This window comes from Aedes albopictus, chromosome 1 (assembly GCF_035046485.1).
Source record: "Aedes albopictus strain Foshan chromosome 1, AalbF5, whole genome shotgun sequence".
Taxonomy (NCBI): domain Eukaryota; kingdom Metazoa; phylum Arthropoda; class Insecta; order Diptera; family Culicidae; genus Aedes; species Aedes albopictus.
Window position 1 is genome coordinate 284982529 of NC_085136.1, and position 20114 is coordinate 285002642.

General features: G+C 38.8%; 1 protein-coding gene across 4 annotated transcripts in view; it reads left to right on the plus strand.

Moving 5' to 3' along the window:
• LOC109414942 (peripheral plasma membrane protein CASK) overlaps positions 1 to 20114 on the plus strand; it is a 676441-nt gene that overhangs the window by 153178 nt on the left and 503149 nt on the right. For all 4 annotated transcript variants that reach the window (XM_062846946.1, XM_062846943.1, XM_062846944.1 and 1 more), the window contains exon 2: positions 7077 to 7189. In XM_062846946.1, the coding sequence (XP_062702930.1) occupies positions 7077 to 7189 (113 nt within the window). The remainder of the gene's footprint in view (positions 1 to 7076; positions 7190 to 20114) is intronic.

Here is a 20114-nt window from a genome sequence, read left to right on the forward strand (position 1 = left end):
TCGGAACACTACCGGTTCAGATATGATCTGAGACTATTTTCCTGCTTACCGCTCATCAGGTTATCGAAAATGCCGTGGTTTGATGTGCCGCATGCATGGGTTTGGTTCAATTGTATATTTAGCCACTTCCAGCGGGATGACTAGAACCGGTTCCGGAACACTACCGGTTCAGATATGGTCTGAGATGGTTTTCCTGCTCATTGTCCATCAGGTCATCGAAAATGCCGTGGTTTGATGTGTCGCATGCATGGGTTTGGTTCAATTGTATATTTGACCACTTCCAGTGGAACGCCTAGAACCGGTTCCGGAACACTACCGCTTCAGATATGGTCTGAGATTATTTTCCTGCTCGTTGTCCATCAGGTCATCGAAAATGCCGTGGTTTGATGTGTCGCTTGCATGGGTTTGGTACAATTGTATATTTGGCCACTTCTAGCGGGACGCCCTGAACCGGTTCGGGAACACTACCGGTTCAGATATGGTCTTAGACTATTTTCCTGCTTACCGCTCATCAGGTTATCGAAAATGCCGTGGTTTGATGTGTCTCATGTATGGGTTTGGTACAATTGGATATTTGCCATTTCCGGCGGGACACCCGGAACCGGTTCCGGAACACTACCGGTTCAGATATGGTCTTAGACTATTTTTCTGCTTACCGCTCATCAGGTTATCGAAAATGCCGTGGTGTGATGTGTCGCATGCATAGATTTGATGCATTTTCATATCTGGTCCCTTCCTGGGGTACCGTTCCGGAACACCTAAATGGCCATATCTCCGGAACGGCTGAACCGATCCAAACCATTTTCAATGGGAAACAATGGGACCAGATTCCGCGTCGAATGAACCGACGGTCATTGAAATCGCATGAGGTTTACTCCTAAAAAGTAATGTGAGTTTTTTTGTACACACACATACAGACACACACACACACGCACACACATACACACACACACACATACACACACACAGACATAACCTCAATACGTCGAGCTGAACATATAGCCTTTCCAGTACAGTTAGTGTACGAGAAAGGCAAAAAACCCAAAATAAATTTCTGAAGGTGATTTGCTGGAGGATTTCCTGAATTCCAAGAACAACTCCTGGGGATACATGTGGAGTAATTCTTTGAATATTTTCTTGTTATGAACGGATTAGTATTCAAAAACCCCAGAAACAGTTTCTGAAGTACTGCCTGAAAAAAAAATCGGAAGGAAACCCACCATGGCTGTATTTGGGAATGTTGTATTTATTTTATAAATTAAATTCAATTACATTGTTTATTGACCATCAGAAAAGCCCATGACATGATTGTATATTTAATTTTTCGTGGTTCTTGCCACTTCTCGAACTTTCTTCTTGGTGTTCTTCATAAGGTTTTGGACAACCGTTCCGACGCTGGTTTTGCTTATGCTGACCCAGTTTTTCTTGAATTTTGTGACGTCCTCTGCTCCTCTATCCTTTATCCGTAGTTTCCCTTTCATCAAAGTTAACCATTTCTCAACGGGCCTTATTTGCGGACTATTTAGAGGATTCATTGCCCTTTCCACAAATTGACCATTGTTTTCTTCATACCTGTCAAAGATGTCACGCGCTTAGTGGCAGGATGCCAAATCCGGCCAAAGTGATGTAGGACCTTTGTGCTTTCTGATAAGTGTCAGAATAAGTTTCTGGGGACATTCCGTCCGGTATATTTCGACGGTATATTTCGACGTTGAGAAGTTCAAGAACGGTGACGATTTCATACCACATTGTCAAATTGCTTGCCAAACCAACACATTTTCCCATTTTTTCGCAAAAAATCGATTTCTCCTACTTCGTAACATCCGTGCCACACTTCACAGTGAAAAACTGTGCCCCTGGAAGTGCCTTGTAGTTCAATTTGACATACGTTTCATTATCCATGATTATGCACATGCAATTTTTGCTCAAAACATCGTCGTACAGTTTCCAAGCCCAAGTTTTCATATAATCCGCTAGAATTTGACTGCGTTTTGACATTTCTGTTTTGGGTAGGTCTTAAGGGAATTACGCTTCTTGGCACGTTGAACCATACCAACAGTCGTTCCGCACTTTTTTGCGTAATCCCTAATGGATGCCTCCTATTTTCTTCAACGATTTTGCAAATTTTGCTGTCCAAATTTGACTTGGACGCACCTGTTTTTTTTTTGCCGCGTCCGGGTAAGTTTTTCAGTGTGTTATGCATACCGAATCGTTTGATAGCATTTTGGACAACAAAAACCCTAACACATTCATTTTTTGCTAAATTTCTTAGCGATGATCATTTTTCATTGCAGTGTCTGGTCACAATCGATTTTCGTTTCTCCTCCGTAAATCTTCGCATTGTTCCACTTGAGGAAAAACTTTAAATTTTAATGAAGGTTATCGTTTGTTTACAACGTAAGTAACACATAGACACATAGCAGTTGTAAAAATAATACATAGTCTTTTTAATACAGAGCCTCAAAGGTATACTCATAATTAACGATACAGTCCTTAGAGTAATTCTTGAAGGAAATACTGAATAAACTTCTAAAGGAATAGAATTATTTGAAAGAATCTTTCAAAGAAGTGGAGTTCCTACAATAGATCAGAAGAGATCCCAAACAATAAATGGTGAAGTAATTTCTGAATCAGTTACTGAGATTATCTCGGGAGAAGAAAGGTCTGAATACCTACTTACATTGATGTAGCAAAGCAAATTATAATTCCTGCTGGAATTCTTGATGGTATATTTGAAGAGTTATAACAAGAAATACGCGAAGAATCCTCTGAAGGAATTTCAACAAGAGTTCTTGAGAAAAAATCTGGTAAAAAGATCAGGTTTTCTGAAGAAATCCCTAGAAGAATTCCTACAAAAATATATGAAGAAATCTCAGAAGGAACTCTTGCGGAAATCTCTGCGTGAATTCCTGCATGAAACTGTTATGAAACTTCTACTAGAACACATTTTTAAAAAATCTCTGGAGGAATACCCGGAAAAACCCGTGGACTGGTTCCAAGTAAAACCTTTTGAGTAATTTTTTGTGAAACTTATGAAGAAACTCCATGGAAAATTCGTTATGAATTCCTGAAATAAGCCCTGGGGCGTTCGCCTACGGAAATTAAAAAAAAAAGCATGGACAGGAATATATTTCGAAGGGACATCTGGAGGAGCTTTTGCTGAAATCATTCAAGGAATTCTTGCATGAATTTTCTTTCTGCATTCGAGATAAATTTCGGTAAATGGCGAACGAAGCCCTGATGGGGTTCTTCTTGGACGTTTTTTTATATTTTTTTTAACAAAATCGTGAACATCCAATTAATATGGATAAGGCGTAGTATTGTAATTATTTCCTTGGGAGTGTATCAGTACAGGAGGAGCTAAACTTTAGAAACCTTGGGTAACCATCTCGGATATTACCGCAATGACAGCACTAATTAGATGTCTAAAGAAAGTTGAACAATTGGGTAGTGTTTAACAGTTACCAAATCTAAATCACCCTAATCGCCAAATTGGCGAAAATTTCATAATTTCTTGTGCTTAAAAACATTCTACAAACCTTAATTGTATAATTCTGCAGGAGCTCATCGAAAGCATTCTCCAATTTCAAATGCCCAAACTTCATTCTAGTCGCTTGCCAGTAACAAGTTTGCGGCGGTTGAAGTTGAGCAATTTAGGCCTTGATCAAAGGTGTAACTTTTCGTGCCCTGTCGCACTTTAACAAGTTTCATTTTCGTATAACGAGAAAATAATGTTATCAAAGTGATTATGTTTGGAAGTGCCTCTGGAGCCGACTCCTGATGCCTGACCCCTCTCTCCTTATTTGTGTGAAATCCAACATATTTTTGTACGAATGGAAACAGATTTGAGCTTTGCTTGTGGCGGTCACGCCACATAATGCAGCTTTTAATTAGCTTCGCTCACCATCTCGCCAAGGTCTGGATCCTGGGTCCTGATGTTGCAGTATTCTGGCGTTTTTTATTTATCATCACCAGAAGCTGTGCCCGGGAGGAATATGCATTCGTGTACATTCGTACAAACACCCATTAGAACACAGCCTGTTGGTTCGGGCTCCGGGTCATTTGGTCGAATGTCACTTAACCGAATGCCGTTTTGTCGAATGCCCTATGTTCTGGATAAAGCTTTGAAAGAACAACCTATGTTCAAAGATGGGGAAATGTTAGCTCGGTTACTCGGAGTTTGACCGCACATCTGAACTCTTTTGATCATAATTCAACCAAATGGCGTTCAGCCAAACGACATTCGGCCAAATGACCGGACATCTTCTTGTTCGGCAGCAGCTGCTAAGTGTCATCGCCGCCGAGTCGTTTGCTCGTTGCCGTTCACGAGCCGCAAAAAGGCAAAAAGCACGTGCTAAAAAGAGGTGGTGTCGCACAACTTTTTCAAATTAGTTAATTTTGTGGAGTTCTGTCCCGTCCCGGTAGTGCGGGACCGAGTCCGACCGAGAACGACACAGTCATACAAATTGCGCACCAACATAATATGTGATGACGACCGGCGCGGCGATGTGGTTGTGTTGTGTGCCACCGACCGATGGGAACCGTTTTGTGCGACCTATGCCCGCAAGAAGCATCCATAATTAATTAGTTATGGATGCAAGTTTTACTCCGTATTATGCGGAACGAATTATTCACCTATATGACGGGAAGCGTTGCATAGAAACTATCTCATATCTGGATGAGGTACCTACTCATAGAATAGGGTAGTTTGTGGTATCGTGTCAGCTTTTTGCCTTGTAAATTAATTCGCACGTTTTAGATATATCTAGCTGCCGATCCGCTTAGTTGAGGATAATTATAAATGGAAATCGCCATTCGACCAAATGTTGATGAAATGACGGTAATAACTTAAATTGGGACTTTGTCTCATCGGGGTTTTTAGCATAGGATGTAGCGATAATCAGCGTTTAATGATTCTTTTCGAATGAATAGTTGATGTGTCATTTGTTGAATCTCTAATTAAAGGGGATAATTAATGGTAACCAAAATAGAACTGTCACCGTGCGAATAAATTTTCCGTTTAATCTGGAAATGGAGCGGCAGCTTAAAATGGATCTGAATGCTGCGTCAAAAATACTCGTTGAGATGACAATATTTGTTTTATTTCAGGTAACTGCAACCCGTAGCAAAATCATTGATAACGTCAGTGGAACGTGATTCATTGAACATAAAAGAGATCATTGATTTCATATCAAGTACGAAACACAGCAAGGGCTGTAATGAATTCTAGCATACTGTAATTGTTAATTGTGGTAGAATTCTGAAGAGGGCGCTTGTAAAATAAAAGGAGAATCCTGTGAAGGTATTCAGAGGAATCCTATGGCGAATTCCTGAGGAGGGTTCCAGAGGAATTCTGAGGAGGACGCCAGAGGAATCCTGAGGAGGATTCCAGATGAATCCTGGGGAGGATTCCAAAGAAATCCTGAGGAGGATTTCAGAGGATTCCTGAAGAGGATTCCAGAGGAATCCTGAGGAGGATTCCAGAGGAATCCTGAGGAGGATTCCAGAGGAATCCTGGTGAGGATTCCAGAGGAATCCTGGTGGGGATTCCAGAGGAATCCTGGTGAGGATTCCAGAGGAATCCTGGTGAGGATTCCAGAGGAATCCTGGTGAGGATTCCAGAGGAATCCTGGTGGGGATTCCAGAGGAATCCTGGTGAGGATTCCAGAGGAATCCTGGCGAGGATTCCAGAGGAATCCTGGCGAGGATTCCAGAGGAATCCTGGCGAGGATTCCAGAGGAATCCTGGCGAGGATTCCAGAGGAATCCTGAGGAGGATCCAGGAGAGGATTCCAGAGGAATTCTGAGGAGGATCTGAGGAGCCTGAGGAATCCTGTGGAGCATTTCAGAGGAATCAAGGAGGATTCCAGAGAAATCCCGAGGAGAATTCCAGAGAAATCTCGAGGAGGATTCCAGAGGAATCCTGAGATGGGTTCCAGAGGAATCCTGATGAGGATCCTGGGGATGATTCCTGAGAAATCCTGAGGAGGATTCCAAAGGAACTCTGACGAGGATTCCAGTGGAATCCTGAGGAGTATTCTAGAGGAATCCTGAGGAAGATTATTTTCGGAACGCTCAAAAATTTTACTACGTTACATATTTGAAGCAGTAATAGGAAGATTAACTCAGAAGAAAGGGAACAAAAATGTTTCCCAATATTGTTTAATTTAAGTTGAATCTAGTGCAACAACAATTTATGTCAGTAAAATCATCCCCTGACAACTTCCGCCAAGCAATTCATTAGAACAAAAGAGCTCACTTTTCATTGCGTTTCACTGCTATCAACTTAGTGTTTCCCTTTAAGCCATCCGACGCCGAAACAGTGCTCAGTAAATTATAACTTTGTTCTGAGGAGCAGCGCATAAAAAGTAGGTTCACAGTTCCGGTTTCCTGCAGCCAGGCAGGCATGCTGGGTTGAAATTTTGCAGCCGACAAAAATGGTTGAACCCATCAACCCGGGTGAGGAGTGCGCGATGTCATCCCTCTTGCAGTTTTGCGCTCCGCACGCGAACTGCATTTTGTGCTCAGATCGGTGTATAATAAGATTAAAACATTTTCCAAGCCTTCCCCCCCCCCCTTGGTTGGGTCCTCCACGGGCTGAGATGCTGCAATTCACGGAACACTCCAGGCAATCAGCCGTCGTCTGGGTTTGTAGAGTGGCTCGCGGAGACCATCACAGCTAATTGTGCAATACTTGTGAGCAGTTGGTTGCCGCAAGAAGTGTAATTTGTTGATATGCGATTTGCTGAAATGGCGAAAATACAAAAAAATGCGAAATTTCACGTATAAAAACAATAATGTTCATATACAGTATTTGGTTGGGAATCGAACTCTAGTATTGTGTTAAAATGAATTGCGCCCGAACGGTCACGGTCATTACATCGAAATGCAATACGAGCGGATTGTAGCGAAAATATCTTGCTATCAACATAAGAAATTTGATATGCCGATTTTGAGTTGTTTTTACTGTGTATTCAATCATATTATTATTCTTTGTCTCATTCGAGCAATTTCTGGTTTCACGTTCCTCTCTACCTCTAGAAGATATTTAATTCTGTTTCTTTTTTTCTGTTCCAGGGGTCCCTTCTCGATCGTTCGTCGGTGCATCCATCGGGAGTCCAACCAGCAGTTTGCAGTGAAAATTGTTGACGTTGCAAAGTTCACCGCCAGTCCCGGTCTCAGCACGGCTGGTAAGTATTGCTCCTACGGGTTGTTTCTCGGACAACAACCATCCAAAAGTGTGTACGTGTACAACATTTTTGGATGGTATGTTTTCTTGGTGCCTGCTAGATTGGGAACAGGGTGAGGAGTCAGGCAGCCAGCTTGGCGCCGTTTTTCGCATTTGGCTTGTGGAAGTGAAAATATTGCTTTTATGGTTCACAGCAACGCAACGGAATGGTGGTGGAAGTGTAATTGAGTCGGTTTCTCCTCGCGGGTGAGTGAGAGTTGTTGATTGTTTGGGCTTTCATGACTGACGTATGGTTGATGAATTTGTTAATTGGCGAGGAAGCTTTCAGTAGCAGTATGAAAAGGGAAAACATATTTTTGAAATGATGAGGAATTTTAGAATGGACCTGTCAACGTATCACGGGGAGATGATTCATTTTTAGCTTTTATGCTGTCGTGCCCAGCATGTTTGTCCCATTTTTTTTTTATAATGCAATATCATCAAAGATTTATTTTATTGAAAAATTACAATTCGAGAAAACTTCGAACTAATTACGCTGTAATATTTGTTTGAGAAGCATGTAAAATTTTTAGAATTGATTTTAAGGAATTAGTTTGACGAATCCTGGACAAACTTCTGGTGGTGTGCCTGGAAGCAGTTCTTATGAGATTTCAAAAGAAATGTCTGGTAGCGTTCTTTAGAAAATCCATTAGGCTGACACAAATTTAGATTTTCTCGTATGTCACCTCCCCCTCGAAATTTTTTGTCGGAATTCGGCATTTTGAGGGGGGGCACAAATAAATTATTTAAGGAATTTAAAAAATTTAAAGTGAAATTAGAGTTTTCGAGAAAAATTCCTAACAAATCCGACGAGTTTGACGATTTTGCCTAATTGTTTGGGTAATTGTTCATCAAATACATTTATTACTTATCATCCCCTCTTGACGAGTCAACGAGCAAAGTGACAAAAGAAGAAAACGAGATTTGTTCCAGCTTTATTTTGAAAGGAATTTCTGGGAATCTGTTGAGAAACTGGTGTTATAGTTTTCAATCGAAATCGTTATGGCATTTCTGGTAGAAATGAGTTTAGATTTTTAAAAAAGTTTAAGAATTTTTAATGGAGCTTTCACAAAGTTCTTTATAAAATTTCTGGTCGATTTTTACTCAGAGATTAATTCTTGCAGAAATTTCCTATTTTGATTTTTATCGTTTTCATTTACGCGGTACGTGTCCCCCGCGTAAAAAAAACTTGACTGTATTTTTGATTTTTTTTTTGTCAGTACCCATTGTTGTTGTGGTCGAGTTGTTGATAATTCTGAAACAAAAAAAAACTGTTGTGGGTTTGTCATAACTTTCTAACCCAAACTAAGGTAAGAAACCTCTTTAAACTTTCGTTTAATTTTTTTTTATTTATTCAGGAATCAACAAGATTTTTTTTCGGGGCTTCAAAGAATGGGACCGTGAATCCAACCTCGAGTTCTTTGGAAAACTATCTGATATGTTAGAAGCTACTATTCCAAAAAATCATACAACAATAGCAGGTATGGTTTTTTTTAATTTAGGGGAGAAGTGGCAATGTGGATAAGTGGGATTATTGAATGTAAATATGGTCAGAATTTAAATTATTCAGTACATTTAATGGTTTCTGTTGTAGTTCCTATGAAAATGTTGCTTATGTTGCTTTTTTTTATTTCAAAGGGAGTTCGTTCTGATTCTCTCAAAAACTCTGTTCAATTTTAGATCGAAAATTTTAAAATTATTTTTTTTATTTTATTTTTTGTTTTTGTTTGTTTTTATTGAGTTCTTTTTAATATTTATATTTCACAAAACTTTCCGAATAGTCATATTCAAAATTGACTCTAAAGTGACGTTACAAATTATTTGATTCGTTCTATAATCCATAAAATAATTTGAGTTTGCCTCAAAATTAATCCATTCTTATTGTAGATTTTAGACCTGAGAATATTTTTTCCATACTCCCAGTTTTCAGTCACTAACTATTTTGTTTTTTGTTTATTTTTTCCAGAGTTCAGTTGATTTTTCAGGAATCCTTTTTTAATTTTGCTAAAAAATGCATTCTAGATTTACCAAGAAATGCTTCCGAGATTTCCTATAGGTATTCATGGTTTAGATTGCAGAAAATATACTCGGAAGTTCTTCTGTAGGAATCTTCGAAAGAGTTGATAGACATCCATAGTAGCAAGGAATCTCCCCAAAAAAAAATATTGGTTAATGCCTGGAGGATTCCAAGAAAGAATTATTGGAAAAGTTTTCAAAATATCAAAGGAAATCCGCGAAAACTATTGTAGAAAGATCTGGTTGCGTTAAAAAAAATCCAAAAATGCTCTGATGAGTTTTTGAAGAAACCCTCTAAGAAATTTTTTAAGATTTTTTTGTAAGAATTTACAAAATGGTATTTGTGCAAATCTGAGAGAAAATTTCCTGTAAGTGTCTTCTACATATTCAAAAAGATTCCTTGGAGGAGTTTTTGGAGGAATTTTTGGAAAAAAAATCTACGGGGAAATGTTTTCGAAAATGTATTGCAGGAATCCTTGAAAGATTTTCTAGAAAAAACTCTAAGAGGAATCTGTGTAGACATTTTTGGAGGAATTTTGAACGGCGTTCTATTGGAAGCAGCCGAGAAACTTCAGCTGGAATATTAGGAAAGTTTAATGAAGAAGTTTTGGTACAATTACCGGATAGAGTTTGGAGGAATCCTTTTAAAAATATTTAGAAGCATTCTTGACGATTTCCTGGAAGAGTTTCCTCAGATAAATTACACTAGTTTACAGCATTTTTGAACTCGGTAAGCTGATGATCATTTTTGGTGTAGAATCATGCCCTGAGTTCGAAAACGCGAATGAAAAAAATTACAGTAGAGCGGAAATTTTTTCGACTTTCCATACAAGGTTGATGATTTGAAATCGATTTTTGTTCTATTTTTAAGCAAAGTCGCTCACTTCAAACATCTAATTCTCCGTAATCAATTCTTCGATTGAGCTGAAATTTTTACTGTAAATCGCCTACATATGATATGTCAACTAAACGTCGAGAAAGAATTTTCAAGTTGTTTTTTTCTTATTGAAAAAAAATACATTTCTTCAAAAAATTTTGGGAATATGGCTAAAATTTGAGAAGATCGTCCCTAAAGCTCGCTAATATCTTGAATTTCATCAATCTGGCGCAAAACATGTATTCAGATGATCGAATGGTATTGTATTCAGCTTTCAATTGGTAAAAAAAGATTTAAAATTGGTTGAACAAAACGCAAGTTATTTGCATTTTAGTAAATTACATATTTTGAAAAGTTATAAAACTCGATATTGAGCTAAAACTCAAAAACTGTTCTACTTAAAAATTTTTGAAGGTCGGTTTCGGAATCAGCACTAAATTGTGCTTCAAAAATTTTGGTCGTTGACAGAAGTTCACGACTTTCGTTTTATTTTGTAAACTTGTGTTATTGGAGGATTAATTTTTACACAGAAAAAAATATTCATGTAAAATTCAGCAATAAATATTGCACATAAAGGGAATGCTAGAGTTAGTGCATGCTTACATGAGATATCATGTAAAATTATGTAACAATCGTGTAAATTTCCGCTAATAGTCACGTAACCGGTTGGAGTCCATGATGGTTTACGCGATGGTTGGCGGAAATTTACTCGATGGTAATGTAATTTTACATTATATCTCATGTAAAAATGCACTAACTCTAGCATTCCCTTTATGTGCAATATTTATTGCTGAATTTTACATGAATATTTTTTACTGTGTTTACGCATTGCATTCCATTGCAGAATGCATTCCCTTTATGTGCATGATTTCTAGCGGAATTTAATTAACATTTTTTTTTCTGTGTAGAGTACTCGTCGAACGAGTTCACGGGATTGTATTTTGATGGAACTTGTTTTCTGAAAAACTCGCTGTAGAAATTTTCGATGGAATCTTTGGACGAGTGCTTCCGGAGCGGAACTAAAGAAAAATCATCGGTTTGGTGAAACAGTTTTGGAGAGGATTCTGGAGGAGTCACAGACAGAACTCAATGACTGGATCTAGAGGGTCACTGGACATTTTTCAACTACCGTGGAGTTGTGAAAATTCTTGTACTAACTGTTGAAGAATTGGCTTTACCATATAACCTGGAATTTCCAGAATAATTGAATGAAAATTCCAGGAAATGTTCTTGGAAGTATTTTCGCAGCATTCTTCGAAAGAGCTCGATCCGAAGAGGATTTGCTGATGGAATCCCCTGAAGGGGACGTACAAAAGGCTGAATTACAATAGGCTGAAATAACAAAAGGCTGAATTTACAGAAGGCTGAATCCATCATAAGGCTGAAATAACATGAGGCTGAAACAGTGATTGGACTAGTTTTCAAACGCACCAGCCTAAAGGCTAACCTCAACACAAACAACTCAAACAAATAGGTCACGACGATTGGGAATAATTACATACCCCGGTCAACCAGTGAGAGATTTTCGATATCGATCGATATCGATTTGTATTGAATCGATGGCAATCGGTATCGTCAGATGAAGCACTTTAAAGGAAATTCGAATCTGGTTGATAGGGACATTCATTGATTTTACGATCTATTTGAAAATTTGCTTGTTGCTCGATTACCCAGCAGTGGCACTCGCATTGGTTTTGCTTGAGCTTGACGATTGACCGTCCTACCGTCCCTAGTTTATGGTTGACCAAACTAAGCCATTCTGAGGGAACATGCTTCAGTTACTATGTTCTGAGTCGGAAGGTTTTACGACTGGTCATAATGCTGTGTATTATTCAACGCATACATTACTAAGACAGTATGTTTTTTAAAAATAACATATATTTCAAAGAAGGGAAAATCTCTGATGGTATTATTTTAGTAGCCGTAATGACAACCATCTTCAAAACAACATGACTCAACAGAAAAGCTCATGTTTAAAGAAGGATAAATTAACGATATGAATATGATCAGTTCCTTTTTGTGTTCCTGTGTATGCACCATTAGCCTTTTCACTATAACAATTTCGAAACTAAGGCCCATGCGTAACGATTCGTGTTCGAACAAAGAACTTTCCATTATGAACATTTTCTTGACTCTATTTGGCATTGAGTATGTTGAGTATATGCCAAAGCTGAGAAGCAGGCTCGATCTCAGTTCGGGCGTAACTCCAAGAAAAGGTCGACGTGCTATAACTTATATATGCATATTCGAATTTTCAGCCTTTTTGTAATTTCAGCCTTATGATACACTTTCTTGATTTCAGCCTTTCGTATTCAGCCTTTTGAATTCATATATGTTACATTCCCCGCTGAAGAATTTTCTGATAAATTCCTGAAGTTTATTGAAGCTTCATTGGTAAAGAGTAAACGGAATCCTGGGGATGAAATTGAGAAATGTCTGCTGGAGCCATCTGCAAAATCTCTTAAAAATGTTCTAAGGGATTCTTGAAGAAATTTTCTGAGATACCGTTGATAATAATCTCGGAGCAGTTCTAAAAAACTCTCTCTGCCAATCTTTGAGAAAATTTTCCTAGGTGTATTTTGAAGAATTCAAGGAAAGATATTAACCTTATATTCTTAAACAGTCCTTGGAGGAGTTCCTGGATGGGTTTTTAGGAAAATACGTGGAGAAATTCTTTGGAAAATATACTGTAGGGGTCCATGAAAAAAATTGTAGATAAACTCCCGAAGAAATCTGATATTCGTGCTGAAATTTTTGAAGGAACCCTTGAAAGAAATTCTGGGGAAGTCATCAGAGAAGCTTCAAGTGAATAGCTTGGGGTAATTTCAGGAGCACTATTTGAAATAATTTCTGATAAAATTTTGGACAATTCCTCTCATAATTATCATAATTAATCAGATAAATTCTTGGGTTAGATTCTGGAAGATTTTCCTTGAAAGAGAGATTTTCAGAGTTATTCTTGGAAGAATCAATGATTTTTTTAAAAGTAATTTAGAAGAATTTCCAAAAAATCTTCGGAGATATTTTCGACGGAATCTTTTAAAACACTTGTGATGAAATTTACATAAAAATCATCGAGTAGTTGTGTGGTGAAGTTTACGGAGAAGTTAATGCTTCGGAAAAATTTATTCAGGGATTATTTTGGAAATATTTTTGAAGAAATAGTTAGAAAAGTCTCTGGGCGAATTCTTGAAGGAATTTCTGAAGAAATCCTCGGTGAAACTTCCGAAGAATCCGTAAAGGAATTGTCTGAATATTTCTCGCTTCCCTACCTACGCTATCCTACCCTCTACTCTACCTTCTACCCTACCCTCTACCCTACCTTCTACCCTACCCTCTATTCTAACCCTCTATACCCTACCATCCTAACCCTATACCCTACCTTCTACCCTACTCTCTACCCTAATCCTCTACCCAGCCCTCTACTCTACCTTTTACCCTATTCTACCCTAGCCTTCTACTCTACCTTCTACCCTACCTTCTACCCTACCTTCTACCCTACCTTCAACCCTAACGTTCTAACCTACCTTTTACCCTACTCTCTACCCTACCACCTCACATAACCCTGTACCCTACCATCTACCCTAACCCTCTCCCTCACCCTCTACCCTATCTTCTACCATATCCCTAACCCTCTATCCTACCCTCTACCCTACCTTCTACCTATCCTACCATCTACCTACCCTACCTTCTACCCTACTTTCTACCCTAACCCTCTACCAAACCCTTTATCCTACCTTCTACCCTAGCCCTAACCCTCTACCCTATCTTCTACCCTAACCCTAACCCTCTATCCTACCCTCTACTCTACCTTCTACCTACCCTACCTTCTACCGTACTCTTTACCCTAACCCTCTACCCAGCCCGCTACCCTACCCTCTATCCTAATTATCTACCCTAACCTTCTATGTACCATATGTATCACATGTTACTTGTTCCCGAATATGTAGGTACCTAAAACCCCAATTTACGCCTAAGGAGCGTAAATTAGGGGAGCGCTATTTGGGAATTAGTGTGTAAATCGGGGGGCGCAAATTGAGTTTGTCGCAAAAAAAAGTGAGCGTAAATTGGGGTTTTAGTGTATATAAAGTGTCTCCAATATGTCTTCTAAAAGTCTTTGTAGAAGATCAGATACCTTTCTTTATATTGAATACATGTGTTCACATCGGGCATCCCTACTCAGTACTCACGGTTCACTCATTTAAAGCAGATTTTTTTCCAGGGATTTTCCTAGCTATTCTTTTATTAGCTTCTGTTTGATTTTGGATTTCTTTTTTTTTCACAAATTCTACCAGGAATTCACCTCATGATTTATTCGGGGACCCCTCTAGATATTTCTTAAAACAATCTCTTTGGATGCCTTCAGATTATTTCTCCAGAAATTACTAATACAATTAAGCCAGGAAGTCCACCGAAGATTTCTCTATTGGTTTTCCAATGGTTCCTCTTTGGATTCCTCCAGAATTTCCTCTTAGTATTCTTACAGGAATCTCTCTCTTCTTTCTCTTGTGATTTCTTCCGGAAACCCTGTAGAAATGATTGAAGAATTTGCGGGGAATCCTCTTGAAATTCATGTTAGAATTCCCATATCATTTCTCATGGAATTCTTCCAGATATTTCTCCAGGGATTACATCTGGAGTCTTAACAGTGATTTCTTCAGATATTCTAATAGGAATTGATCCAAAAACTATTTAAGGAAGTACTCCAGGAGTGCTTGTAGGAATTTATTTGTGAACTTTAATAAAGGTTTCTATACGCATTATTATGGAATTCCTTCAAGAATACCTGTAAGGTTCCGTTTTGTAATTCTCTGGGTAATTTCTCCACAAATTCTTTCAGGGATTCCAGGAACTTCAGTTGAAAATTTACCACGGATTTCTCCAGTGGTTTCTCTTGAGATTTATCAGTGCTTTCCCATTACGTAACCGCTCACAGTATTAAGTGTGTAGGCCATAATTACTTTTAGTTGCGAGAAAATTGTGTTACAGCAGGAATGTGACAAGAAAAATAAGTAAAAGGTCTAATAGTTCTGCTGTAAACCTTGTGAAAAACTAGCTTAGTATTTATATTTACAGAACTGGAAAGATTAAAAAAATGTAAAAAGGAGCTTGAATATTTATTTAAAAAATCCCATTTTCTCCTCTGTCCAATTTTTGAACACAAAGCACCTCCACTTTCCGAACCTCTCACACGCTGCTACGGGCAGGTCAGATCGAGTTGCACGTGGGCATCAGTTCTTGATGTCCGCTCAGCAGTAGGGCGCGGGCGGGGTTGACCCTGACCGCCTTCCGAGGACAAAGGGAGTGGCGAGGACCACTCGGGAAACTGGCTGAGCGCCAGCATGCTACCGTGATGGACTCTCCAAAGCGAGTCATCGATGTTCGTTGCTGCAGGCTACGCAGCTAATCTTGTGGGTGCGATGTGCACTAGCCCCTCTCTGAAGCAATACCTTCTTGGTGGTTCCGGAGAGACGTAGGGTTTGGCGACCATAGGAATGGTTTAGTGGGTACGAGGAGAGAGTAGTCCTGGATTTTACTTTTGTTGTAGAAGACGGCCTGTCAGACCTACACTACCCTAACCTTCTGTTAGGGTGTCTGTTGAGCAGGTTCTCCCCCTATGGTTTAGAAGGAAAAAAAAACACGCTGCTATTTGTCAATTCAATACTAGTTTTTTGAGCTTGATTGACCGCCCGTGGATGCTACTTCAGTTACACTCACACAAGGAACTAACGAGATATATGCCGAAAACTAGCAGGCATCTTCAGTGTGTGAGTATTGGTGATCTTTTATTTTTAGGCGACAATGGCGCTTGCTGCGTCAGGTTGCAGGTCAATGTGGGGAAGAGGAAGGAAGTGATGATTGCAATCGTTTGTATCCACAGCAGACCGAATATACCTCTGCATTTGCACAAATTCATGCGGATGTCGGAGTGTTGATGGGATAAAGTTGGCAATGGGTTCACACACTGGTGCGTGGATGCCAGATGTGAGGCGAAAGATTAGTGTATTTATTACTCTGCAGATATTGCGGCACAGTTCGCTTGATTCCATAACTCGTAGGCGTTATATGATAGATTGACATTGTGCTGGGAAAGTTATAAGGAAGGGAAACGAATTTTTCAACCCGTTTCTGCTCTAGCAATGGCTATGATCATGCGAATATACATCAGTTATGTAGAGAATAGGAAGAAAGTATATAGATAGATACAAAATAGGAGGAAAAGGATTGAACCCAGGAACATCTGCGTACGAATCAGAAGCGGTAGCAACTAGACCACCAATCCCGTCCAATTTAAAACTCGGACCTCTCACACGCTGCTATGTATGCGACCATTCAAAACTATGTTTTAAGAGAAAAAATAAATAATTAAAAAATGTCTTGAATTTGCATATACTAGATTTTGTCAGCTCAAGATGCTATGAGGGGCTGACAAATTCGGGTCATCACTGTAATAACAAAGCTCGGTTGGTATTTATTTGCATTAAAGTTTTGAAAAACAGTGAGTTCCTGTTGAGACATTCAGTCGTTTTGATGGCAGCACATCAATACAGTAGCATTTGTGTAGTTGCATATTCTTCGGTGGACGTACACATGAATGGTAATTGGTGAGATCGTTCCATATTATTATTATTTTTTATATTTGTAGAAGAACCATGTTGAAAGTCAAATTTTAAATTTAAGATTAAACATAACGGATACTGAAAAGTCGTTTCATCTATATCTTTATCATATAGATATCAATTTCTTTTTCTGTGTAAGGTAGTTTGCAAGCGGTTCTTTCAGGAGAACTGTGAATCAGAATTTGTGTTGCTTGCTTCAAAGAAATAAAGTCGCTTGTCGACAAACGGTTTGTTTTTGCCCGTGGCTCGTTTTTTATTCTCTGGTTCGAACTCTTCCCAGTTTTATCTCACTTTTGATAATATAAGGCGGTTCAATCCCTTCACGGAACCAATTATTTTCCACATTTTTTCACCATCCTCTCGCTTATATTGAGCCTGGCTGGTACTCAGAAAAAGGGTCCTCCCACACACACCCATATGTATGCTCCACACAACAGCAAGCCATTTCCCATTAGGGCTGATGGGTGCTTTTTGACCTTCACGAGCCGTTCGTTGCCTGCTGCTGCTGCTGTTGCTGCATATGAAGGCAGCACGCAAAAATTAATGCCTTCCAGGCAAGTGCGCTCTCTTATGTTGGCGCAACGTTTAATCCATATCCTTTATCCAACCCTAGCAACCAGTTCTCGAAAAAAAAAAAAACCGAAGCCCCCACCATTTTATGGGTGAATGTAGTAAGCACGAGCTTTGTGCTCATGTGTGTTACTGATTTATATTTTTACGATTATGCCTTAGTGGGGAATGAGCTGAATGAGCGAAACCGGGATCCGAAATTCTTTCGGTTGGATTACTGGTGGCTTCGTGATGGGAAAATGAAATTAGGGGGAAATCATAGTGTTCTTCGTCTTCCTACTTTTGCATCTTTTTTCAATACTTTAACTTGCTTCTTGGTCATATTTTTTTGTTTCATCTTTTTCCATCTATTCTTTGTCTTGTTATTTTTCATTCTTATTTTTGTTTTCACTCTCTCTCTTCTTGGCGTAACGTCCTCATTGGGACAAAGCTTGCTTCTCAGCTTAGTGTTCTATGAGCACTTCCACAGTTATTAACTGAGAGCTTCCTCTGCCAATGACCATTTTGCATGTGTATATCGTGTGGCAGGCACGAAGATACTCTATGCCCAAGGAAGTCAAGGAAATTTCCTTTACGAAAAGATCCTGGACCGACCGGGAATCGAACCCGTCACCCTCAGCATGGTCATGCTGAATACCCGTGCGTTTACCGCCTCGGCTATATGTTTTCACTATGTTTGCTGGATTAATAATTCAGCTGTATTGCTGAACTGAGCATTGGACTAACTTTTCTGTTAAAGTTATAATATTTGCATTTTTCAATTGTTTGGTAAGAACGAATATATACTTTATGCCCAGTAACACTTCCAATCGTGATTCAAAGTTAATCGTCATCCATCAAAGCCAAGAAATGCCCCTAACCACACAGATTTTCATCGGATTAATCACATCGTGGAAAATTTATATGACAAACAAGCTTCAAATTGGCTCCCGCTGTTATTCCCTAAATAGCACCTTCGGCTTCAAACACTCCTAATAATGAGCTTTGGTACTGCCGGAGGCCAAGCCTCTGACACCATCATTAAAGCTTCCAATCTTCCTCATCTCATCTCCATTCGCCGTGTGCGGTATTTGTATGTATCCGAGACTGTGATCTGTGATTTATTTTCCTTGAGAGGCATACCCACTGCGTCGTCGTTGGAGGTGAACCGAGAAAGGGTTCACCTTTTACAGGATGTGGCATAAAAAATGAGAAAATATTTGTATTCATTTGAAGCTAACTTGAGCAGATTTAAAGTTTCTATAATCTCCATCTTTCTAATAAAGCCTGTATTCGCAATTATCGAGACACGCAGGCATATTAGTAACCTTGAAAAGAATGTGAATTTAAACAATTCTAAATTTCGCATGAAAACGTCTTTATAGTGCTTTTTTTCAAAATTTTATGGAAATCGGTGTAATACTTTTACTTCCAGCACTGAAACAGTAGAGCGATCGTGCTTGACTTTTGAACAACATCTATTTCAGATTGTTCATGGTGGCGTTTTAGAGACGAATGCCCCTTCAGGGTAAAGTCTTTCTAAACAAAAAATAATGGCGTGCAGGCTGCTAGATTCAGAAGATTCCTTACCAGTAGTGAGTTGTTCGACGTAAAAAGTAAACAGTGATACCAGCGGCGTCATGGTCGCAATTTTTTCCGCAGTCAAGTTCGCAGATTGTGAACAATCCTCGGTACTCACTTTACGTAATTTATGTTTAATCCCTTACTGTCAGAGCTGTCAGATCAGTGTAACACGCTAAATAAAATTTACACAAAAGGCAATTTACACGGAAAAAAATACACGGTTATGAATATTTATTGGGTACCGGACTGGTCACCGAAAATTTGAACGTTTTCTTTGTTACATCGAGGTCTTGAAATTAGTCTATGGTGATACTGTCATGGTAATCTCAAAGCTGGTTGGTAACTCAAGGTTTCTAAATTTCAGAGCCCCTATACTGGCACGCCTACATGGAAGTGGCTTCAATATTGCGCCTAATTAAAAATTATTTATGGGAAACACCTCCATGAAAAACACGAAAAGGTTTCTCACTTTTTTATCACTAAATTTTTCTAATGATCGTGAAAGGGGCATTCTTGCAGGAATTCATTTTAAGATGTTCAGTAAGAATTCCTCTAAAGATAAACCTGAGAATTCCTTTAGAATGTCTTCCTTCCCATGTACTGCTTCATAATATTCTTCTCGATAATCTCCTGGGACACCGTTATAGATTCCTGAAGGAAATCTTTCGGGGTTTATCAAATATTTTCCAGAGTTTCTATAGAAAGAAAATTCTTGGAGGATTTCCTAGAATGATTTCAGCGAGAATTGTTCCAGAAATTCCTACAAGTATCCCTAAAGAATGCATTCTCACCCATATATTTGAAAATTTCTCCAGGAATTCCTCCCGAAATTCTTTGAGGATTTCCTTCAGAAAAAAATCCTTGGGTTATTCTTTATGAGTTTCTGAAGAAATTTATAAAAAAAATAATTCTGAAACTAGAACCCTGGGATTGCTTCAGTGATTCTTTAGGAAATTACTTTATGAAGGGTTTCTCCAGAAGTTCCTCCAGGTATTCCTCCAGCAGGGATTACTTAGGATTTATTTCGGTAATGCTACAAGGGTTTCTCTCTCAGCATTCCTGAAGAAGTAAGAATGGAATTTTTTGAAAAAAAAAATCAGAAAATTCTTATATTAAAGTTCTCCAGTGGTTCTCTGAAAAATTCCTCTTATAATTTATTTTTCGTTTCTGCTGGATTTCCTACAGAAGTTTCTTCAGGTAGCACTTTGAAGATTTTTTGTGCACTTATTTCTTCGGAAATT